This window comes from Podarcis vaucheri, assembly GCF_965113315.1.
Source record: "Podarcis vaucheri genome assembly, chromosome: 1".
Taxonomy (NCBI): Eukaryota; Metazoa; Chordata; class Lepidosauria; order Squamata; family Lacertidae; genus Podarcis; species Podarcis vaucheri.
Genome location: NC_138759.1, coordinates 9740635 through 9766357, shown reverse-complemented (window position 1 = coordinate 9766357; position 25723 = coordinate 9740635). Strand labels below are relative to the sequence as shown.

At 46.9% G+C, this 25723-nt stretch overlaps 1 protein-coding gene across 3 annotated transcripts in view; it reads right to left on the bottom strand.

Annotated features, from left to right (window-relative positions):
- Positions 1–14354: 14354 nt before the first annotated feature.
- SLC38A6 (solute carrier family 38 member 6) overlaps positions 14355–25723 on the bottom strand; it is a gene marked incomplete at its 5' end in the record, with an annotated part of 53040 nt that continues 41671 nt past the window's right edge. For all 3 annotated transcript variants that reach the window (XM_082218484.1, XM_082218485.1, XM_082218486.1), the window contains 8 exons: positions 14355–15250; positions 15706–15800; positions 15900–16044; positions 17950–18074; positions 18451–18551; positions 20226–20305; positions 21072–21125; positions 22979–23044. In XM_082218484.1, coding sequence (XP_082074610.1) covers positions 15170–15250; positions 15706–15800; positions 15900–16044; positions 17950–18074; positions 18451–18551; positions 20226–20305; positions 21072–21125; positions 22979–23044 — 747 coding nt within the window. In that variant the 3' untranslated portion in view covers positions 14355–15169. The remainder of the gene's footprint in view (positions 15251–15705; positions 15801–15899; positions 16045–17949; positions 18075–18450; positions 18552–20225; positions 20306–21071; positions 21126–22978; positions 23045–25723) is intronic.

The following is a 25723-nucleotide window of genomic DNA, read 5'->3' as shown; positions in this document are numbered from 1 at the left end:
ACCAGACAACATGAACTCTCAGCTCATCGCGGCTGTCTGCTGTGGGGAGACCGCGTCGTGATTCCCCAGGGACTCCGTCAGCGCGTCCTGGAGGCTCTGCACGTTGGCCACCTGGGAATTGTCAAAATGAAGGCGTTGGCTCGGTGTTACGTCTGGTGGCCTAATATGGACGATGCCATCACTGCCTGGGTGTCCGCCTGCCAAGCGTGCCAAGAGTCGAGGCCTGCACCACCGGCAGCTAAGGGACACACCTGGGAGACGCCAAAGACACTCTGGTCGAGGGTGCACATCGATCTGGCTGGCCCCTTTCACGGCCGGACCTTTATGGTAGTGGTGGACGCCTATTCCAAATGGCTGGAGGTCGCCCTGATGCCCTCCACCACTACCGAGGCTGTCATCCGGGTGCTGCGAGGCCTGTTTGCAACGCATGGGTGTCCTGATGTCCTGGTCTCTGACAACAGACCGCAGTTCACGTCAGGCACGTTTGAGCGGTATCTTTTGGGACTGGGCATCCGCCATGCCCTAACGGCACCTTTTCATCCATCCAGCAACGGGCAAGCAGAAAGAATGGTGCGCTCGACAAAAGAGGCACTGGCGCGCCTGGACCGGGGAGACTGGCATGAGCGGGTCGCCAAATACTTGTTCATGCAACACATCACCCCTCATGCGGCCACAGGGAGGAGCCCTGCTGAACTGCTTATGGGCCGCCGCCTCAGGTCACCGCTCGACCGGCTACACCCAGACTTTGCCGTGGCTGAACCCCCAGGCTGTGCCAATGCACCACGGTCATTTGTCCCAGGAAACCAGGTCTTTGCCCGGAACTATGTGGGGGACATCCCTTGGGTGCCAGCCACAGTAGTGGGAGTCACTGGACCTCGCTCATACCAGGTGGCACTCGAAGACGGACGCTTTGTGGCGACGGCACATAGACCAGCTTAGGCGCAGGGTTGGGGACTTGGACACTACCGAGGTGCCCCCAACTGCGCTTGCGGCTCCGGAAGAGACACGTACAGATGGCGAGGCCCCACCTACACCTCCCTCGCAAACTGCCAGCGTGGAGCCGAACCAAGCCGTTTCAGAACAGACTCAGACCACTCCACTTGCGGAGGCTCCACCCACAGCAGCGGATCCAGGGGAGTTGGTTCCAACGCCACCTAGGGTCGCACCACAGCCTCAGCGAGAACTGTGTGGCCCTCCGGACTTGGCTACCAGTCCCCGGCGGTCTGGCAGAGTTTCCAAGCGCCCAACTTATTTAAAGGACTATGTTGTTGGACAGGTATCACTGTTGGTCTAAGTAGGGGAAATGTAACCGATATGCTTTTGTGCCTAATTGAACCATTACGCGTAGTGCTGTATATAAGGAAACCATTACGATTGTAACTAACGCCTTATCTCGGTGGGGAGGGGTGTTATGTAGTGTAGTTTCACCCTGGGCCAACAGGGGGATACTGTATATAGTTTTCACTCAGGTCTGTAGATAGTTTTCACTCAGGTCCGCGTCCGTTATTTTAGGCGGGAACTCTGAGCTGTTATGGTTACAATGTTGACAGCCGGCTGACTATAAATACAGGCCGGCTGAGCTGTTCGCTGTCAGTTTATTTCCAGCTTACCAGAATAAAAGAGCTACTTGAAGAAATCGCTGTGCCGGCTGCTATGTCAACCCACAACTTAATAAATAGTGCCACTGTATTCTGCTCTGGTCAGACCTCACCTGGAGTACTGTGTCCAGTTCTGGGCACCACAATTCAAGAAGGACACTGACAAACTGGAACGTGTCCAGAGAAGGGCAACCAAAATGGTCAAAGGTCTGGAAACGATGCCTTATGAGGAACGGCTAAGGGAGCTGGGCATGTTTAGCCTGGAGAAGAGGAGGTTAAGGGGTGATATGATAGCCATGTTCAAATATATAAAAGGATGTCACATAGAGGAGGGAGAAAGATTGTTTTCTGCTGCTCCAGAGAAGCGGACACGGAGCAATGGATCCAAACTACAAGAAAGAAGATTCCACCTAAACATTAGGAAGAACTTCCTGACAGTAAGAGCTGTTCGACAGTGGAATTTGCTGCCAAGGAGTGTGGTGGAGTCTCCTACTTTGGAGGTCTTTAAGCAGAGGCTTGACAACCATATGTCAGGAGTGCTCTGATGGTGTTTCCTGCTTGGCAGGGGGTTGGACTCGATGGCCCTTGTGGTCTCTTCCAACTCTATGATTCTATGATTCTATGATTCTACTGGGAAAACCATAGCTTTAACTATACGGACCTTTGTTGGCAAGGTGATGTCTCTGCTTTTTAAGATGCTGATGCAATGGTACTGTATAATAAATCCCCACCAATAATACTGATGGGAGATGAGAACATGCATGCAACAGAAGAAGATGAAGAGTTTGGATTTGATATCCCGCCTTTCACTCCCTTTAAGGAGTCTCAAAGCGGCTAACATTCTCCTTTCCCTTCCTCCCCCACAACAAACACCCTGTGAGGTGAGTGAGGCTGAGAGACTTCAGAGAAGTGTGACTGGCCCAAGGTCACCCAGCAGCTGCATGTGGAGGAGCGGAGACGCAAACCCGTTTCCCCAGATTACGAGACTACCGCTCTTAACCACTACACCACACTGGCTCCCAGCCACGCACATTTTCACGGCACCAGCTGACCGCTCCCCGCACCTCTCCAAAGCCCATCGCCATCTCACGAAGCAACCACCCAGCTTCCCAGCCTTTGCAAACTCTCAGCCATGACTTTGATTTGCTACATGACATTTGCTACAATTTTCCGACCCGTTTTCCAGAAAAGTAGTTCCACGAGACCAGGCTGATTAGCCTCTGGGCAAGTAGCTCCCTGTTCGGTTTATTATAAATCTCGGGCCTCAGATTACATCATGCCCGAAAATTGAAACGCAAGTCAGATGGTTAAGGCATCAGCCGCGGTGGCTCTGTGGAGACTCAACAATGCAAGCCTTCCCCAAATGACCCATCGCAACCTTCCCTGGGCTGATAATAAAAAACAGTGACATCATGTGCAAATGAGTTTTAAATGCAAACCAGGTGCATGGCCCAGGAGTATTATGGGCCACAGAGCAAGCTGACAACAGCCCGGGAGCTGGGCTCAGCGCCTTCAGTATTCAGAAAAGGCTGCCACCAGCCTTGATTTGAAGTCAAGTTCCGGTGGATGCGGTTTCCCCCCTTGAAATCCTATAAATTATGGTCCACCATATGGCCATGCTGCTTGGATGTGAAAAAAGCTCTCTGCATGTAGAAAGCCAGCCTCTCAGGGCAAAAAAAATAAAATGTGGTGGTAAAATTCAGAGACAATAAGAGTGGGCTGTGCAATGTACCACTTCAGGCTGCAGGTGGGGGCTGCCCACATTTTGGGATGTTCCTCCGCGTTGCAAAAACAAAATCCCTGCAAATAAAAAGCTAGTACATTAAGGAGATGTCCCTATGGCAGTTTCATACCTGCAGGGAGGTGTGTTTTGCTTTGGAAGCAGAACCACCGACGAGTTAAAAAGCATGGTTCCTCAACTTGCCACCTGGCATTAAGTAGCCCATTCTGCAGTCTCTGGCACCCCTTTCCCATCTTGGTGGAGATCAACAACAGGTAGGGTTGAAATATTGTCACACCTGGCTGTCAGCTGCATTTGGAAGGGGAGGGACCTTGACTCATTGGAAGACCGCTTGCAAAACTCCCAGGTTTAATCTCGGCTAACATATCCACATAAAAAAATTATTGGGTGGCAAATAATAGAAGCGAACCCGCTTGCTGGACCAAGACAGAGTAGGGAAGGCTGGACTTCATGGACAAAAAGGCAGCTGCCCATATGCCTATGGCAGGTGGAAGATGAATGCACTTAGGCCAGGCCTGGGGAGCCTGTAGCCCTCCAGAATTTGTAGGACTACACCTTCCATCATGCATGGCAATTCTGGCTAGGACTGATGGGTACTGTAGTCTAGCAAATGCCTGGAGCCCCCAGCTACAAAAGCTTGCAATTCACCTGGGAGGTGTGTTGTTGCTTTTTGCACGTTAAGTGTCAAGTCCCACTGTTGCGAGTGGAGCCAATGGGCAGAGGCAGCACAAGCAGAACTTCACTTGCAGTCCTAGGGCTTCTATTTAAAAGTGAGGTGCTGTTATGTACTGAGTTGAATAGGATCCAAAATGCAGCAGTCCGATTGGTCCTAGAACAATAGGATCCAAAATGCAGCAGTCCGATTGGTCCTAGAACAATAGGATTCAGAATGCAGCAGTCTGGTTAGTCCTAGAACAATGCAGCAGTATGATTGGTCCGCAGGAGCCACCCAATCATGCTCCTGGTGGGAGTGAATCCGCAATCTGATTGGCCTACAGGAAAATCCTGGAATTAGCCAATCACGTGCGGCCCATTGTGTAAATAATGTATATAAAGCAGATATTTTGGGAGAACTTTCATTCCTCGCTACTATACCAGTATACCTGAAGGAGCGTCTCCACCCCCATCGTTCTGCCCAGACGCTGAGGCCCAGCGCCGAGGGCCTTCTGGCGGTTCCCTCATTGCGAGAAGCAAAGCTACAGGGAACCAGGCAGAGGGCCTTTTCGGTAGTGGCGCCCGCCCTGTGGAACGCCCTCCCATCGGATGTCAAAGCGATAAACAACTACCTGACATTCAGAAGACATCTTCAGGCAGCCCTGTTCAGAGAAGTTTTTAATGTATGATATTTTTGTGTTTTTTGGTTTCTATGGAAGCCGCCCAGAGTGGCTGGGGAAACCCAGCCAGATGGGCGGGGTACAAATAATAAATTATTATTATTATTATTATTATTATTATTATTATTATGAGCTGAATAAAGAGCATAGAATATATTTCAGGTGCCTTTAATTAATTTATTCTAGAACGGGTCAACTTGGAACCTCATAGCACACCATACTATGCGTGCAGCCTGGGAACTCTCCACATCTGTAGACAATGAAGATAACCTGTAGATCGGAGTGTGTGCGCCCCCCCTCCCCGCCCTGTCTGCGCAGCAGAGAGATGGAGAATATATTGCTCCCATGAAGGTGTGACTTGCCTCCATTCCATTTAACAGAGTGTCAACTTCAAAGGCTGAGCCTAACCATTGAAACCAGCAGTTTCTAAAAAGCTTGTCTCCCAAGATGCTGCCCATGATTGATCTTCGTTTACTGGCAGTGCCTTGAAATGGTGGGCTTCCCTACAGCGCAACACCGAGACTATAAAGGAAGCTTCCCAACACTGTGATTTTGAGCCATTTTTACATCCCTGGGTCTGGACATCTAGTTAAGGCTTCTGGTTATGATTGCCAACCCATTCTCCTCCTTTTCTTGCAGGGCCAGGAAGTGTAGGCTGGCGGTTGAGCTGATACGCCCATTCATGTTTACTCAGAGTTAAGTCCCGATGTATTCAGTGGGGCTTACTTCCAGGTAAGTGTGCATCCGGTTGCAGTCTTAGCAACGGGGCAGGCTTCTTCCTAAGCAGTTGGCTCCTTACCTCTCTCGCCCTGACCTAGCCACAGTGATCCACGCGACGGTCACCTCCAGACTGAATTATTGTAACTCGCTCTACGTGGGGCTGCCCTTGAGGCTGACCCAGAAACTCCAGCGGGTGCAGAATGCCGCGGCGAGACTCCTTATGGGGTCCTCGCTGCGAGATCACATTCACCCGGTGCTCTACCAGCTGCACTGGCTCCCGGTGGAGTACAGGATCAGGTTTAAGGTGCTGGTTTTAACCTTTAAAGCCCTATACGGCCTAGGACCCTCGTATCTAGGGGACCGCCTCTCCTGGTATGTCCCACGGAGGACCTTACAGTCTTCAAACAAAAACATCTTGGAGGTCCCGGGCCACAGAGAGGTTAGGCTGGCCTCAACCAGAGCCAGGGCTTTTTTGGCTGTGGCTCCGATCTGGTGGAACGCTCTGTCACAAGAGACTAGTGCCCTGCGGGACTTGACATCTTTCCGCAGGGCCTGCAAGACAGAGCTGTTCCACCAGGCCTTTGGCCAAGGCACAGCCTGACCCCCTCCTTTGGCAATCTTCATAGAACTCTAGCCCAATGGTTGCCATCAATTTGATTTGAATTAATTTTATAATGAAATGATTTTAGAATGTTGTATTATTTGTTGTTAGCCGCCCTGAGCCCGGCTTTGGCTGGGGAGGGTGGGATATAAATAAAAAAATATTATTATTATTATTATTATTATTATTATTATTATTATTATTATTATTATTATTCCTTCTTTTAAAGGTGCAGGAGCCAGTCCAGGGGAAAATGGGGACCACATACAAATCCTAAATGCAACCAAATTAGTACATTTTATTTCATGTAGTGACAGGAGAGAAATTTGGCTCTGTTTGCGTTTCTAAGCAAACCTAGTTGAACTGAAACACAGCCATCCTTTGAAATTCTCACTTCCCAGAATGTTGAAGCATGGTTCACCAGTCAAGTAATGCGTACAAAGAGCCGTATACTGGGGTGACGTATGCATAAAAATGCATCTATCGGAGGAAATAGCATACAAAAATGTATTCGGCAAGGGAAAATTGCTTTTAGAAAATGTGTATATTGGTGGGAAATGCACATAAAGATGTGTGCTTTAGGATAAATTTGCACCAAAATGCTGCTGGTTTTTCATTAGTATTTGCTTCTTTTAAAAAAAAGGAAACTGGTGTGGGATTGTAAAGAATTGGGTGGGGGGAATGGAAAAATACAGAAACTGAGGGAGCTTTGATAAAGCGCTTATGTAAACCAAGTTCCCCAGTGGTCTCCCATCCAGTCACTGACCAGACCAAGACCTGCTTAGCAGGAATAAGGCTTTGGCATAAAGTGCCTTCAGGCCATAAGAGGTTTGCTTCTTTTCTTCCCTGGCAGGTCTATTTCAATCTTCCAACAGCTGCGTAAGAGGCAGAAAACAGCAGGTTAAGCTTTTTCCCATCGTTGGATCTCTATGCCAGGGAAGCTTCACATCTTCATAGCCGAGAGTTACGCAGCCAACAAAAACAGTGGTGTGGCAGCAGCAAAATTTTGAAGCTCAGCATGTCAGTGCCTCCGAAAAAAAGAGGGTGCATAGCCACATTCCCGAAGGAGAATCGAAAAATGCAGGCAGCTGTGTCTATTTTATATACCCCACAAAGAACAACGGCACGTAGCATAGTACCAGCTGACAGTCATAGAACAGTGAGCTGGTAGAGCACGTTGGAATCTGACCGGCAAGTCTTGGTCCTATTGGGACTGGAAATCTCTATCTCTAGATTTTAGAGATCTATGGTCCTACTGAGACTATAGGGGTGGCATCCAGCTAACACATCCCATCAGCGCAAGGATTTACCCCTGCACAACAGAGCTTTCCATCCCTCTCCTCCGCCCATGCATGTCCCACGCCCTTCCAAAATCTGCTCTAAAGGGTTGGGGAGCCCCGGATCATATTTAGCGGGTGCAGAGAGGAAGGAGAGGTAGGGTGGGTGGGGGAAGTCCCACTGCGCAGGTGTATATCTTTCCTCTGACAGGACACATTTGTTGGATGCCACCCAAGTTCTATAAAATCCATAGCACGGCCAATGGTTGAGCACTGAATCATAGAATCATAGGATTGAAGAGTCGTCTGCTCCAACTTCCCTAAAATGCAGGAAGAGCAATGCAAGTCAATAGGAGTCAGGAGTACATCATCTAAAAAGGTAAAGGGACCCCAGACCATTAGGTCCAGTCGTGGCCGACTCTGGGGTTGCGGCGCTCATCTCGCTTTATTGGCCGAGGGAGTCGGTGTACAGCTTCCAGGTCATGTGGCCAGCATGACTAAGCCGCTTCTGGCGAACCAGAGTAGCACACGGAAACGGCGTTTACCTTCCCGCCGGAGCGGTACCTATTTATCTACTTGCACTTTGATGTGCTTTTGAACTGCTAGGTTGACAGGAGTAGGGACTGAGGAACAGCAGCTCACCCCATCGTGGGGATTTGAACTACCAACCTTCAGATCGGCGAGTCCTAGGCTCTGTGGTTTAACCCACAGCGCCACCCGCGTCCCTCACAACATCATCTAGAGGACCTCAAATTCTTCACCCCTGGAGTAGTGGATTGTGTTCTTCCTCTGCTAGCCAAGAATATTTTGCTAAGCCCTGGCACATCCTACATTGGGTGCAAATGAAGTTAACAAACTGCTTTTTCTCTGGCTTCTGTACAGTGGTACCTCGGGTTACATACGCTTCAGGTTACAGACTCCACTAACCCAGAAATATTACCTCGGGTTAAGAACTTTGCTTCAGGATGAGATCAGAAATTGTGCGGCGGCAGCAGGAGGCCCCATTAGCTAAAGTGGTACCTCCAGAATGAATTAAGTTCTTAACATGAGGTACCACTGTATTAACTTTTAGGGTCTCACGAACTGTCTGATCAATCCTTGAGAGCTCACGCCAGTATCAGAAGGGAACCCTGTTATGTGCTTCTAGCCAAGCTTCATGCACCTGAATTTCAAGACTGTTCTACAGTTCAGCTCCTCTTTCCAAGATGTTATGAACGAACAATGTTGACAGATCTGATCCTTTTTTGGAAAGAGGGGGGAAAAGCACAGAAGGAAAATTTCCAGGGACCTCAGAAAAAAGGGGGATGCCTCAAGAGGCCCTGGGGGATAAGGCAACAAGTAATCATTGATTTACAGCTGTCTTCACTTTTTGCACAAGGTGCTTTTTTGCCATCTGTTATCTATTTAGGAATTTCATCGCACAGACCAAGACAGCTGAGAATAACTGCAGAGCTAAGCCTGTGAATCTGGAGAATTAAGAGATCCTGGGAAAGGAAGGGGTGATGAAGACCACTTGTCAAGGCTACGAAGTGAGCGCTTAAGACTATGTTTTATTCTAGCGCATGTGAGTTGGCTTCCACATCAGTGAAGAATCTTTTTTTATAGGGTGTGTATGCGAGAAAACAGGACGCGGGTGGCGCTGTGGGTTAAACCGCAGAGCCTAGGGCTTGCCTATCAGAAGGTCGGCAGTTCAAATCCCCGCGACGGGATGAGCTCCCGTTGCTCGGTCCCTGCTCCTGCCAACCTAGCAGTTCAAAAGCACGTCAAAGTGCAAGTAGATAAATAGGTACCGCTCCGGGGGGAAGGTAAACGGCGTTTCTATGCACTGCTCTGGTTCTCCAGAAGCGGCTTAGTCATGCTGGCCACATGACCCAGAAGCTGTACGCCGGCTCCCTCGGCCAATAAAGCGAGATGAGCGCCGCAACCCCAGAGTCGGCCACGACTGGACCTAATGGTCGGGGGTCCCTTTACCTTTATGCGAGAAAACAAAGCACATACTGCCTGGTTGCAATGAAACTTTAAATCGGTTTGGAACTTTGGAACTCCTTGCCTAGTGACACCAGCCATTTGCCATCGCATGTACTGTTTCTGACAGCTGCTAAAAATGTTTCTGTTCAGGCCAGCCTTATCCAGACATGTAGGAGTTGACATGTAATTTGAATGTTTTTAGCTCACTGTTGATTTTATAGTTTGGTTTTTAACACCTGTCTTTTATTGACAATGTTAATGTTCGTTTTAACTTTTTTGTGTGAACTGGAGTGGTGGAGGCAAGGGGAGAACGAGAGCCGCTGTGGGTCCGAAGTGCTGGCTTCCATCTAGGCTGCCAAATCCGAGGCAGATCTCCAGGCTATTTTAAAAGTGCTTTTAGCCCATGGCTAGATCTTGCGCATGCCAAGTCCTCAAGGAGAGGCGCACCTATTGACAGACAGTGCAAGTCCTGTAAGGGAAGCGAAAGGTCGTCCAACTTGGAATGGAGAAATCTCACAGCAGACCTTGGGGCATCGAGGGGTTTTTTGTGCTTTTGGCAGGAAGTTCCAGCATGCAGGCAGGAGTGCTCCGGAGGCAGGGATGCTTTTGTAAGCTCTCAGCCAAAATTAAACTCCTTCCATCCATCTGGAAATAATGAGGAACTCCACACTCTGAATTCTTGCCATTCCAGTATAAGGTTTAATGTCATAATTTCATGTTAAGCTCCTATTTTCTGGAGAAACTCGCTTCCTTTGAGCATACGATTTTCAAGAGAGATGAAAGGCTCTCTCGGTTTAAAATACAAACCATCCCTTGGGATGATTTCGGGGGAGAGAGGGGAAAATGTTGTTGTTTCTACTCCATGAATAATATTGGCTTTGCCCAGAAGTGTTCGCAGCATAGCTAATCCGGAGGTTCCCCCCTTGGCATAAACACAATAGAAGTGGTGTTTACAAATCAAGATAGTTTTCCCACGTTTGTGACATTGTTAATTAATGCTTTTCAGAACTCAAAATAAGAGGCAATATTCTCCTGCCCTCTGGAACACTCTTGCACACCATACACACACACACACACACACACACACACACACACACACACAGTGGTACCTCAGGTTACATACGCTTCAGGTTACAGACTCCGCTAACCCAGAAATAGTGCTTCAGGTTAAGAACTTTGCTTCAGGATGAGAACAGAAATCATGCTCTGGCGGCGCAGCAGCAGGATGAGGCCCCATTAACTAAAGTGGTGTTTCAGGTTAAGAACAGTTTCAGGTTAAGAACGGATCTCCGGAACGAATTAAGTACTTAACCCAAGGTACCACTGTATATATATGTGTGTGTGTGTGATTTCCCAATATCATTCCCATAGCAGCCTCATCATAACAATACCAATTTTATCCAATACTGGCCACAATATTTTGGTGCCAACCACATTCATTTCATGCAGGTATGAGAAGGCAGGACAATACTTCTGACCTGCCTTACAGAATTGCTGTAAGGATTACTGAGATAACGTATATGAAAAGCTTTGAGTGCACTCCCCGATTAAATTCCAAGTACAGTGGTGCCTCGCAAGACGAAAAGAATCCGTTCTGTGATTCTCTTCGTCTAGCGGTTTTTTCGTCTTGCGAAGCAAGCCCATTGACGGATTAGCGGATTAGCGCTATTAGCGGCTTATCTGCTGATCGGATCAGCTGATAAGCAACTTAGCGGCTTAGAAAAAGGGGGGGAAAGGGGAAAAAACCAGCAGGAACTCGCAAGACATTGCCGTCTTGCGAAGCAAGCCCATAGGAAATTCGTTTTGCGAAGCACCTCCAAAACGGAAAACTCTTTCGTCTAGCGAGTTTTCCGTCTTGCGAGGCATTCGTCTTGCAGGGCACCACTGTACTGCTTCCACCCTCTGTTCCGGTGCAGCATCTCTTGTGACATTGCCTTTTCTACAGTAGTCCTGAACTCTCTCCCTGGGGAAGTGCAGCCTGCCCTTTCGCTGCTAGCTTTCTAGGAGTGGGGGGCAGGTTGTATATTTTCCCCAAATCTTGTTAAGCCTTCTGACTGTGGAATAGACTTTTTTCCATTTGTCATTAGGCTACCCTTCACCTCCCTCTTGTGATTTTGGCTTTGCTGCTTATTTGATGGTTGCTGCTTAATTTTTTTAAGTTTGCTGTCTTCAATTGCTGCATTTCTTTTTGTCACCCACCATGAAGGCCCTTTGGCACAAAAGGAGGAATATAAATATTTTAATGAATAAAAGTATTAGGAACACTACCGTATTTTTCGCTCTATAGGACGCAATTTTCCCCTCCAAAAATTGGGGGAAAATGTGTGTGCGTCCTATGGAGAGAATGCAGGCTCCTTGGCTTCAGCGATAGCAACGCGAAGCCTCTGAAGCGCAGAGGGAACGCTTTCTCTGTGCTCCGGAGGCTTCGCGTTGCTTTCGCTGAAGCCTGGAGAGCGAGAGGGGTCGGTGCACACCGACCCCTCTTGCTCTCCAGGCTTCAGGGATAGCCACCTGAAGGCTTTCGGAGCGCAGCGCAAGTTCCCGCTGCGTTCTGGAGGCTTCAGGTTCCTTTCGCTGAAGCCAGGAAAGTCTTGCTCTCCCAGCTTCAGCAAAAGGAACCCGAAGCCTGAGGAGCGCAGCCGGAACTTGCGCTGTGCTCGGAAGCCTTCAGGGATAGCCGCGCACAGCCCCTCCGGCAGGGAGAGGCTGCACGTGGCTATGGCTTCTTTAGCCGCATGCAGCCTCTCCCTGCCGGAGGGGTTGCACGCGGCTATGGCACAAGCCAAGGCAGTGAGCGGGATCCTGCTCGCTGTCTTGGCTTGTGCCATAGCTGCGCGCAACCCCTCCGGCAGGGAGAGGTTGCGCGCAGCCTGTACGCTGCTCTTTGGGGCTGGGGGGAAATAAGATATTTTTTTTCTTGATTTCCCCCTCTAAAAACTAGGTGCGACCTATGGTCCGGTGCGCCCTATGGAGCGAAAAATACGGTAATTTTTGGGTGATTCTTTCCCCTTTGTCTTGCTTTGAGGTTCAGGGTGGCTGCTCGGCCTCTATTTTAATAAAATCTTCTCCCAGCCACCACATTATTTTCTCCAATGGCACCCTATTCTCCCTTAACATAGTTCCTTCTGTTCTCTTCTTTAAAACTGACTCAAAATACAGTGGTGCCTCGCAAGACGAAAAGAATCCGTTCTGTGATTCTCTTCGTCTAGCAGTTTTTTTGTCTTGCAAAGCAAGCCCATTGATGGATTAGCGGATTAGCGCTATTAGCGGCTTATCGGATCAGCTGATAAGTGGTTTAGCAGCTTAGAAAAAGGGGGGGAGGAAAAAAACCCCGCAGGAACTCGCAAGACATTTTCGTCTTGCGAAGCAAGCCCATAGGAGATTCGTTTTGCGAAGCACCTCCAAAACGGAAAACTCTTTCGTCTAGCGAATTTTCCGTCTTGCGAGGCATTCGTCTTGCGGGGCACCAATGTACATGTTCCATTTCAGCCATGTAAAGTAGGGGAAGGTCTCAGTGGCAGAGCATCCACTTTGCATGCCGATTCAATCCCTGACATCTCCAGATAGGGCTGTGACAAAACTCCTGTCCCAAAACTCTGGAGAGCTGCGGTCAGTCAGTGTAGACTCTACTGAGCTAGATGATCTGACTCAGCATAAGGCAGCTTTCTATGTTCCTAGTTCCTAGTTTTCTAAACTTCAATGAATGCAATGTTTGGACCAAATCGAACTTGGAAGGTTTTGAAGCGATGCAGTCCTAGTTTTGGAACAGACCAGCCTCCCCGAAACTGGTGTCCTCTAAATGTTTCGGATCGCAGCTCCCAAAAGATCTAGCCTGCACCGATTCAAGCTGGCTGATCTTCTAGATACTGTCTAATTGTCTTGCTTGAAAGTGCTCCCATAAAAAGACACCCCTTCATACAGAATCATACAAGCTGGAAGGGACCCCAGGGGTCATTTAAATGCCCGTTCAACCTCTACTTAAAAATCTCCAAGGAAGGAGAGTCTACAACCTCCCGAGGAAGTCCATTCCACTGACGAACAGCTCTTACTGTCAATAAGTTTTTCCTGGTGTTTAGTGGGAATCTCCTTTCTTGAACTTGAAGCCAACTACCTCCCTCCAGAGCAGGAAAAAACAAGCTTGCTCCATACAGTCCAGTATATCTGAAGGAGTGTCTTCCACCCCCATCATCCAGCCTGGACTAAGGTCCAGGGCCGAGGGCCTTCTGGCGGTTCCCTCACTGCAAGAAGTGAGGTTACAGGGAACCAGGCAGAGGGCCTTCTCAGTAGTGGCGCCTGCCTTGTGGTACGCCCTCCCAGCAGATGTGAAGGCAATAAACAACTACAGTGGTACCTCGGGTTAAGTACTTAATTCGTTCCGGAGGTCCGTTCTTAACCTGAAACTGGTCTTAACCTGAAGCACCACTTTAGCTAATGGGGCCTCCTGCTGCTGCTGTGTCACACCGCTGCACAATTTCTGAAGCAAAGTTCTTAACCCGAGGTAATATTTCTGGGTTAGCAGAGTCTGTAACCTGAAGCATATGTAACCTGAAGCGTATGTAACCTGAGGTACCACTGTATTTTACTTTTAAAAGACAACTGAAGGTGGCCCTGTTTAGGGAAGTTTTTAATGTCTGACACTGTATTGTTTTTAATATTTGGTTGGAAGCCACCCCGAGTGGCTGGGGAAACCCAGTCAGATGGGCAGGGTATAAATAATATTTTATTATTATTATTATTATTATTATTATTATTATTATTATTATTATTATTATCATCATCATCATCATTAATAATAATTCCAGGTGACAGCCCTTCAGATAGTTGAAGATGATTATCCTATCTCATCTCCAACTTCTCTTTTCCAGGCTAAACATACCCAGCTCCTTTGACCATTCCTCATAAGGCTTGGTTTCCAGACCCTTGATCATCTTAGTTGCTCTCCTCTGCTGCAGAAAGCTTCTAATTCTGCTTTCTTCTCCACCACCCCAATCCCCGAACCACCTTCTCCTTGATGTGTAACATTTTCAAAAGCAGGGAAACTAGAGAAACCAGAGGTATTCCCCCCCCCCAAACCTAGTTATATTTGAATTCTGAAGTGTCATAGACGTATGACAGGACTGTACCATGTCAATTTAATACATATGGTTTGAATTAGGTCTGTATTGACATTAAGGATGATTCATAAAATGGGAACTTTATCATTAATTGCACTGAAGTATAAAACGATACATATTTTACAGTTCAGTTATGAAGTCAGGACACGTTGGCAAGGCAGAGTAATTTCACCATCATATTTTACTCCTCTGTTGAACTGTAAATTCTCTCATATGGCAGGCTTTAATCAAACTTAAGACCGGGCCTGGTTTCGATCTGTAAATCTAAGCACTCTGGAAGAAGGCTGCAGAGGGTTTGCAAGCTGTTTCTGTGAAACTGACAGTAACAGGTGTAGAAAGATTTCAGCAATTTTCAACCAACGTTCTGAGAAGACCACCTGTCTTGCTGGATTTTAGCCATAACGATTCCACATTCTGATACGAGACACATGATTATTCACTAATCGGCAAGGAGCAATTCACAAATGATCTTCACACGTTGCAATCTCCACTAGGTCCCATTATGCACCTAAGAGCAGACCTAGGCAATGTTAACACAATGCCATTGGGCTCTGAGTTTCCTCACTTGATTTCATTAGCTACTGCATGCAGGGAAAAAAAGAAATGTGAAAATCCTCCATCTTCTCCAGCTCCAGCATAAGTTTGCAGGATCACAAAGGCTGCTTTGGTGAATGAAGACATAATTGGTTGGGAGTTTGGTTTGTGGTGGTTTTCAAAGCCCCAGACAGTCTCTTTCTGGCATCCAATTGAGTGATTTTGCTTTAGACGTAGCCGGAAATGATCATTTGGGCTGCTGCAAAGGTGGCAGGGATCATTTCACTGATGAATCCAATCATAAATGATCAGTACTAAACTGACAATACCAAACAAGAGTCCGAGAACTAGCAGTGCACATGCCTGTGAAGAAAATCACACAAACGGTTTAATCCTAAACAGGAGAAACCAGCTTACTCTTGTGTTACACATACAGAGTGGTGGACAGAAAATCGTTTTACCTCTTAGGTGATAGAGGCTTTTAAATGGTTTAAATCAAAACAAACAGGATAAAAACCTCTCCTTGGTATGCAGACATCACTGAGAATAAGACATCTATTCACGAAAACTGGGTTAGGAAACAATTACACCAAAGAATTTGCCCTTTCAACTGGGTAAGGCTGCAGTGACCTCCAAGGCAGTAATGGCTAGACATAACTGCATATGATCTGCTATTGGTTGGTGGGGAGAGCCTTCAGCGTTATGGTCCTAAACTCCTTGAAATGGCACAAGTCAGAGAAGGCCATGAGCTTTAGCAACTGCTTTAAGTACCTTCCATATTAGCATTCCAAAACAAAGAACTTAGGTTGGCATCTTACCCCAAGCTTCTGTCTCGATATAAAATCCTCTGTGCTAATCTTCAGATAAAACAGCCCAGGGTACACGAAGAGCAAGCAGGTGGATGTGGTTGAGCCTTTAACAAGATGGGGGGGTGTTATTTAGTCACGGCGAGGCTTGCATGAAGATATTTTTAGAATATAGGATTGGGGAAGATGAAAGCACACAAACTTACCAACCACTCCAAAAAGGTGTCTGATGTCAGGCACATACATGGCAATCAAGAAAACTGTGGCATTGAGTGCCAAAGTGACAAGAATGTGGCAGATCAGGGAGAAAGGAAGATGTGAAAAAAACACCATCATCACAGCCTTCCTCGCCTGCGGAATTCAAAGGAGAAAAATAAAAGCCTATCAGACCAGTAATAAACAAATCTGAAGTTCATTGGGTGGAATTCAACGTAGCGCTAAGAGGGGTATTGCATGCATGGAACAAGGTCCACTTGCACAATGCAACTTCCCTGTGCGCTCCTTAAACCTGTTCTGGGTCTCCCCCACCCCAGAGTACATTTAGGGGAGGCAGGAGGAACAGGGGTCACGGCCTGCCATGCAAGTGGACCTTGTTCCACACTTAACAACTTAATTGAATCCCGTCCATTACTGAATCCCCACAAAACAAAGCAAAACAAAAAATTGTTGTTTCACCAGACTGTCGATTTGCACAAAGGACCAATATCTTAACACATTACACATAAATTGTGTGGAAGCCATGATTAGCTGCAGTTCCCTGTTGGGTATATAAAAAAGGTAAAGGGTCCCCTGACCATTAGGTCCAGTCGTGAACGACTCTGGGGTTGCAGCGCTCATCTCGCTTTATTGGCCGAGGGAGCCGGCGTACAGCTTCCAGGTCGTGTGGCCAGCATGACTCTGGCGAACAAGAGCAGAGCACGGAAACAGCGTTTACCTTCCCGCCAGGGCGGTACCTATTTATCTACCTGCACTTTGACGTGCTTTCGAACTGCTAGGTTGGCAGGAGCAGGGACCGAGCAACGGGGAGCTCACCCCGTCGCGGGGATTCGAACTGCTGACCTTCTGATCGGCAAGTCCTAGGCTCTGTGGTTTAACCCACAGCACCACCTGCGTATAAACTAGGTTGTAAACAGAGGCAAGGGTGATTTGCCAGGGGGCGGGGCTGACATCACATGTGGAACTTCAGGACGTTGGGAGGAGCCGGGGGAGGAGCTGAGCACGGTGGCAGCTTCAATGGCCAGTGGCTCCTCCTTCTGCCGCTGCCACCGGAAATGACCTTCCTTCATCTTTGTGGCAGGAGGAGAGGAAGGAGTCAATCCCTGAAGCCATGCTGTGCTCTGCTCCGCATTCAACATCCTCCACCTGCTGATTTTTTGGGGACACTGGGTGGGGTGGGGCTGGCACCCTCCCAAAATAATTGGGGGGGGGAGGGCACAGCCCCCAGGAGTTGGCATCCCTGGTGGGAATCCTGAACTTGTTACTACATAATGTGTGAACTGGCCATAAGAGCGCTTGCATTCTTCTTGCTCAAGAGTGTTTCCTGATCTGCTTTTCCAAACAAAGGGGGAAAGGTATGCCATGGGGGGTAAAACAGCTTTCAGGAGTCTGAATAAGTAATGAAGCACAGAATTTCTCTCTGCTGATACTCTAATCAAATGTGCAGCCCATAAACACTATTCATTTTTTTAAAGCGGTTTGGAGCCAATGTTATATATGTCTGTGTGACATCTAGTTTGGCCCCAATACAGCGGGGGATTTCAGAAATGGCTGCGGCCAGCAGCAGTTTTGTGGTTTTCTACAATCCCTGTTAAAAACTTAAAGTAAACTCTATGTCAGGAAGATCCGTTTTGAGCTTGCTTGCAGGAAATCATTAGCAAAGGCCACTTCTTGCTGACTCCTATTTACATTAAAATGCACGCTTGCTTGAAAACCAAATATGAAGAAAACAGAAACAAAACAAAACAAAAATCAAACCAAATAAACTTTAGGAACGCCACATTCTGCAAACTGCAAGCAATGCTGTGAGTCAGCTCAGATCTAAAACTCGTTAAAAAAGAAGAAGAAAGAAAGCACAAATTAGCTTAGCGGTTTAGGCCTTGCTCCTTTGCTGCTGTTAACGGAACATACACAAGCGCAGCACTCTGATCCACCGCAAGACAAATGGATGAGACAGCCAAGGCTAGGATGGCGGGGCCTGCAAATAATTAAGGGAGCCACTTTTGCTGGGCCAGCAATCAGGTCTTTTGCAATACTTACAGGGAAGTGGATTAGGGGCACCGTCAGCAGCACCGCAAGGAGGATGCCCAGTTTTACAGTCATGATTACAGTGTCATGGGGCAGGTACGTGCTGTATCCTTGCAGCAATTCTGAGTCCACATGGTCTGAAATTTTGGAGGGGAAAGGTTATTAAAATTGCAAGCCGCCATCTGAATTGGACCCCACCCATACAATAAACAGCAGGCTCGTGCTTTTGCAGGGGTTCTTAAACTGTTCGGAGATTGCTGGCAAGTAAGCAGGGGTTCTTAAGGTGAAGATTAGTCAGAGTATACAAGCTTCCCTGAAAAACTGCCCACCACTGTTTTAAACCTGCAAAGAGCGATTGCAGAAAAGATATTGGCACGTTTTAGAGACTTGTTCAAATGGGATGGTCGCACCAGCCCCACTGTTAAGACAGTGTTAAGCTTAGTGGGTCACACGATTGCACAGGCCTGCGCCATCACTTATGAAGAAACAGGAATTAATACTTTAAAAACATACCATAAAAAGTGAGGTATCCAAATAGCGCTGACACAAAATAAACCAGAAAGCTCAGGCTAATCCCAGTGTTGGCTACTTTCTGCATCCTGCTTTTGGATGGACTACAAACACAGAGAGAAAAATAAGACATTATTTAAGACTTTAGGAGGAGGAGTATGAAAATGCAGGAAAGAAGTTGCTATTGACTGTTTCACATCTTCCCAATGCGCATATGAAACGGGTTTCTGAGCTGGCCTACCACTAAAACCGTGAAGCAATTCTGAATCTTCAGGGGATTGAAAACTGTCGAATCTTAATTAGTCAACTGAATGTTACTTTCAAACGGTCAATCATAATTTCTGAATAACGATTAAAATGTCACAAAGTAACGTGCACACTTTCAAGTTCTCAAGAACTCTTTATCAAGGAAGATGTTATACAAAGCGAGGTGGGGGGGAGTAGAGGAAAGAGAACAAAACAAAAATAACAATAACAAAATTGCCTGCATCCAGACTTAGATTCAAGAGGGAGAGTACAGACAGTCTCTGCTACGTCCTGCAGGTCTCAGGACACACCTAGCTAACAGGTAATTTTTTGAAACATAGGACCGGATGCAGTTAACAAGACCAACCAGCAGAAGCCAATGCAAGTTTTTCCACTAGTGCAATGGGGCTTTTCCCTCTCTTCCCCCCATTGGCCGGGGGGGGGGGGAGATAACCCTCAGAACAGCGGGGTGGGGAGAGAGAGGGAATTGCTCTGTCTGTTAAGCTGAAATGCTTATGCCGAGGGAATGATTGCTATAGTGCTACGTTGAATACCTCCCAGAAAGTCTACCAATTACGCAGATCTGTTTCCAGCCTTACGTGAAATATGTTGGTCCCTTGCTGGGCAAAGAGCAGACGTAAAGAGAAACAAGGCAGGCTTTGTGTTAGCATTGCTAGAGATTAAAGTTAGGTGGTGTTTTATTCAAATAAGGGAACTGTGACCCAAAAGGGATATGTACCTACTGGTGGGAGGGAACGTAAACCTCAAAAAGCGAAGTTCCTGTTCAAAAGCATCTGCCTTGGATATTAACTCATTTTATGTATGTGTTGTTTTATGCTGCGCGCGCGCGCACACACACATGCAATTGCTTTGACAGGTTTTAAATCTGTAACTGCTATAGGTAAATTGCTTCGAGATATCTCATGGGAAGCAATTCATAAATGAAGCACTAAGGTAAAGGTAAAGGGACCCCTGACCATTAGGTCCAGTCGCGGACGACTCTGGGGTTGCGGCGCTCATCTCGCTTTATTGGCCGAGGGAACCGGCGTACAGCTTCCGGGTCATGTGGCCAGCATGACTAAGCCGCTTCTGGCGAAACCAGAGCAGCACACAGAAACGCCGTTTACCTTCCTGCCAGAGCGGTTCCTATTTATCTACTTGCACTTTGACGTGCTTTCGAACTGCTAGGTTGGCAGGAGCAGGGACCAAGCAATGGGAGCTCACCCCGTCGCGGGGATTCGAACCGCCGACCTTCTGATCGGCAAGTCCTAGGCTCTGTGGTTTAACCCACAGCGCCACCTGCGTCCCAAATGAAGCAGTAGCCCAACAATATCTGGTGACTCAAGGTTAGAGAAGGCAGCTTTAGAGGACTGGTCCAGTCTATTGGGAGAATCAGACATATAATAAATTTGGCATTCCTTTTGGACATGAACCCTAAATGAATCAGGAAGCTTATGTTCTGAGAATGGCAGCAGTCACAGCCAACAACAATTTTTTAAAAAAATGATACGCATTTACAAATCACATGTTACCTTTGGAGCTCGCAATAAATTGGCAACACTGATGTATGGCAGAGAAAGGAGAAAGCCATCGTTGGAATGGCATATGCACTCTGCCAAAAAGAAAAAGGAAAATGGAAGAAAAGTCACACAGCTGAAATGCAACCTATAAATATTTGATACTCATTTCTATAACCTTCCTGGGTGGAATCTAGACACATATTAAAAACGTTGTGAAAATCCTTTAAAAAAAAAAAGTTGTGAAAAATATATTGAATTTGCCGTAGCTCACGATCGCCATCTAGTGTCACATTTTTTTATAATGCACTTTACAGCACACTTAAAACATTTTATTTGCAGCTGTCCAAGAGTTATGATGCTTTTAAATTTTTTTACTGTTTTTAATGTCATATTTTGTTGTTACGTACACCCTGGGCATTTTTTATGCCCAGTAAGGTAGGATACAAATGTTTATAATAAAACAAGAGCTGGGTTGAACAGATTCTCAAAGGGCTGCTGAGGAAGGACCACAGCTGAGTGGCAGAGCAATTGCTTTGCATGCAAACAGTTCCAGGTTCACTCCCTGGCACCTCCAGGTAGGCCTGGGAATGTCCCGTCTGAAACTATTCTGCAGAGCCACCGCCCGTCAGGGTAGACAGTGCTAAGCTAGATGGACAATGGCCTCATTCTAAATTAACCCTTTGTTTTAGCCATATGCCAACAGGGCTTTGAACAGTTAAATTACACACTCATATTATTTTTATCACCAGAGCAGGGTGCAACACAACACGCACAAACTGAGAAACCCTGGCTTAGCCCGATGCTTAAATACATTTTTGCAAACTCTTGTGATCTGTTAAGAGGATGATTTAAGATTACCTCTGCGGAAAACTTAAACAGCGCTGCTTTACAATCTTCAGTAGAATTTGAGGCCTGTGTAGGACAGAGAGGCAAAAAATGAGACTCATCGGCTGGCTTCCCACCCCATAATTTTATAACAAATACAGTGGTGCCCCGCAAGACGAATGCCTCGCAAGACGGAAAACTCGCTAGACGAAAGAGTTTTCCGTTTTGGAGGTGCTTCGCAAAACGAATCTGCTATGGGCTTGCTTCAAAGACGACAATGTCTTGTGAGTTCCTGCTGGTTTTTTCCCCTTCCCCCCCTTTTCCTAAGCCGCTAAAAGCAGCTAAAAGCCACTAATAGCGCTAAGCCGCTTATCAGCTGATCCGATCAGCAGATAAGCCCTAATAGAGCTAATAGCGCTAAGCCGCTTATCAGCTGATCGGATCAGTAGATAAGCCTCTAAAAGCCTCTAATAGCGCTAATCCGCTAATCCTTCAATGGGCTTGCTTCATAAGATGAAAAAAACCGCTAGACGAAGAGAATCACAGAACGGATTCTTTTCGTCTTGCGAGGCACCACTGTACTCTGAAATCCATAACTCCAGATCACAGTAACATTGCTTTAACACTCATCCACCACCAGCTGTGCACCTTCACTACACCGCAACCCAAAACACATCAGAAATGGTTGCAAATGTGCGTATGGATGCTTACTTAACCTCCCGCTTATCCCTAGACAAGCTATTATGGAGGAAGTCATCCTTCCATTATAAGAAGCACAACTTTCTTTGCAAATCACTCAGTGCAGGCATGTCAGCATAAGAACATAACAAGAACCCTGCTGGATCAGGCCGGTGAAACACCCCCCCCCCCAGTCTACCATCTTGTTCTCATGGTGGCCAACCCAAAGCCCATGAGATGCCTTCAAGCAGGATCTGAGTGCAACTGCACTCTCCCTTCCTGTGGTTTCCAGCAATTGGTATTCAGAAGCCTTGCTGCCTTTGACAGTGTAGGCAGAACATGGCCATCAGCACCCATGAATTTGTCTAATCCTCTTTTAAAGCCATCCATTCAGGGTTATATAAACTTCTGTATGGACTTCTCATAACAGACGAATGTATGCCTCCTGAACAGCCTGCACCCAGATGTCTGTCATTTACTATTTTCTGACATTTATACCGTGCCGTTCTTCCAACATGGAACTCAAGGTGGTATACAGTGGTTCCTCGCAAGACGAAAAGAATCCATTCTGTGATTCTCTTCGTCTAGCGGTTTTTTCGTCTTGCGAAGCAAGCCCATTGACGGATTAGCGGATTAGCACTATTAGCGGCTTTTAGCAGCTTATCGGATCAGCTGATAAGCGGCTTAGCGGCTTAGAAAAAGGGGGGAAAGGGGGAAAAAACCAGCAGGAACTCGCAAGACATTGTCGTCTTGCGAAACAAGCCCATAGGAAAATCGTTTTGCGAAGCACCTCCAAAACGGAAAACCCTTTCGTCTAGCGGGTTTTCCGTCTTGCGAGGCATTCGTCTTGCGGGGCACCACTGTACATGGTTCCCAGGTAGTTGCCCATCCATACACCAAACCTGCTTAGCTTCAGCAAGGAGCTGACATTATTGGACACATACTATACACTGGGACTTCAAGTCTTTCTGGAACCTGAAGCTGTGCAACGTTCAGGAGTGGAGGGCACAGACATTTCCTACAGTGCCGCTAATATGTTATTTTTCACAAATACGTCACAGTCATAAAATAAGAGCCTTGGATATGACGACTATAACTGCTGTATGGATCCGAAGATCCCACCGCATCAGTGTAAGGCATTTCTGCTGTTTCTGTGCAATTTCAAACAATGAAAAATAATTGACCAACTTATCACTTTACAGTTAAATGCGGTAAGCTCTTTGGCAATCAAATATTACAGGTAAGTCAGGAAAGGTGCATACCTGGGAGAACCCCATAGCGAGTTTTGGTGGCAGAGGGCAAGGAATGGACCACTTTTTAATTATGACCTGCAGAGAAAGAATACAGTTAATACTTTGCAGACAATGGGCAGGATTCAACTAAGTTGCTGCATGCACAGAATAAGGTCCACTCACATGCTCTGGAGCAGGCACCCCCAAACTCAGCCCTCCAGATGTTTTGGGACTACAACTTCCATCACCCCTAGCTAACAGGACCACTGGTCAGGGATGGTGGGAATTGTAGTCCCAAAACATCTGGAGGGTCGAGTTTGGGGGTGCCTGCTCTGGAGGGTTGGGGAGGAATCCAGAACAGGTTTAGGGGGTGCAGGGGGATGGAAGGGTGGCAAAGGTCTTATTGTGCAAGCAGACTTCATTCCCAGTGTGCATATTCTGCTCTGCGCTATGCTGAATTGTATCCTGAGGTAGGCAGAAGTATAGCTAAGTCACACCTTAGCTCTAAAATGTAGCAATAAGCAGTAGAAATAATGACTTGACCAGATAGCAAGATTGGAGATCTAGAACAACGGTGCTCCATTAGGGAACAAAATGTTGGGCTCTCTATGCATTATTATAATATGCTATTGACTCTAGAGCACTTTTGGAGCACAGCTCTGTCATTCTTAGATCATACGTACTCTCAACAACCCTGCAAGGTAGCTTATTGTTATTCCCGTAATAAAGATGGGAAGCAGGCTGCCAAGATCTCCCAGGTGGGATTTCAACCCGCCTGATGGTCTCTCAGGGCTAAGCCCATTTCTGTAGCCAATATTCAGTTTCTCTCTCTCTCTCTCTCTCTCTCTCTCTCTCTCTCTCTCTCTCAGAGGCAATAATCTGAACAGATGGCTCGCCCTAGAAACCAATCACAGAAAATTACAGTAAATGTAAAAGTATTGCTTCCATATGCCTGGTGAAGATTTCCCCTCCGGAACACATTAAAGTGTATCTGCTTGTGACAGCAACAGATGATATGCAAACCGCCGTGTGCATTTCAACACGACATTTTTCCAGCTTCAAAAAGCAAAACAAAAAACACCAACTAGTTTGGAAAACTGAACTGCATTTAATACACCTTCCAGTATTTCAGTGCGGCAAATGGAAATTTTATATAGATGTGGATTTCCAAGCAGCAGCGTAATATATAATGATAAAAAACGTTTATATGATGGGTGGGTGCCCATACTTGGCTCCTGATGTGCCACATCGACACTTTAGGATACACAAAATGGCCCTGACTCACTGGGGCCAGAGATAACTTTCTGCATCCGTTTATGGCTCAATGGAGATGGAGACTGAAGATCACCTTGAAGGACGTATTTTTCTTAAAATCTAAAGCTCCCACCCCACCCCCATTTGTAGGTATGGCCTCACTGGTTTGCACAAAGGAGTGTGAATAAGGAGCACTGGACTAATTTCAGATACTAATAAAAATGCTACATTAAATTCTAAGCAATAAATGCAGGCAGATACAAGATCGAACTTCTTGCAGACGCGTGATTGCTTGAAGAACACATGTGTCTCACTTTACGTTTAAGGTCAGCAACCTTGGGCTCATTCTCTTAGGGGTAAGTTTTCACTGAACTCTGTGGGATTCACTTCCGAGCAATGATTGATAAGGTTGAACTGTATTCAATAGCATTTGTGGTCTTGTTAGTACACTCTGCTCTTTCGTCTCTCGCCCATTCCTTCCTGCAATCTTCATTCTTCATCCTCCATGTTTACTCTTTCCTCTGCCACATGCACACGATCACACCTTTTTAGGCTGCATTAATTCATCATCCTGGAAGAGCTGCCAAATAGGAGTCAACAAATATTGTTGCCAGGCTGCAGGTGGTGAGCTCCTTCCCCCACACCCCCAGTCTAGCAACTGCTTGTCTCACTATGAAATGAGAGATGGATGTTATCTCCGATCTTCTGCTGGGCTTCTGCTTCCCAGTGTCTCTGAAGCTCAGCATATGAAAGATGAGACCCTGCCCCTCTCCTGGGTCCTCTGTGCAGGGGAGTATAGCAGAGGTGATGGCAATCGCAAGTAAGGGCTAGCTGGCAAGGCCAGCCTGTGTGGACCTTCCTCCCCTGTGTCTAATCCAGTTCTATACTGAAGCCAAATGCATTGTATGGCTGCAGTCCTAAACCCACTCAATAGGGAGAAAGCCCTGTTGAGCAAAGTGAAACCTACTTCCAAGCAAATGTGTATACGATGCCTTTGTACCATGCCCAGTCGTGCAAGGAGGGAATCCCTTTTAAGCTTCAAGGAACACAAGGTTCGTAAGGAATGCAAAGGCTAAGGCTGCAGTTCTATGAACTCTTAGAAACATAGAGCTGGAAGGGACCACATGGATCGCATGTCCAACTCCCTAGAGACTGCGATCTACTCCCTCTAAAAAATAACTGGCAGTGATCTACCCATTGGATTGACCAAAGTTGTTGACCTGTTTGGGGGGAGCAGTCCCATGGACTGCAAGAAGATCAAACCTCTCCATTCTTAAGGAAATCAGCCCTAAGTGCTCACTGGAAGGACAGATCATGAAGCTGAGGCTCCAAGACTTTGGCCACCTCATGAGAAGACTCCCTGGAAAAGACCCTGATGTTGGGAAAGATAGAGGGTGCAAGAAGAAGGGGACAACAGAGGATGAGATGGTTGGACAGTGTTCTCAAAGCTACCAACGTGAGTTTGACCAAACTGCGGGAGGCAGTGGAAGACAGAAGTGCCTGGTGTGCTCTGGTCCATGG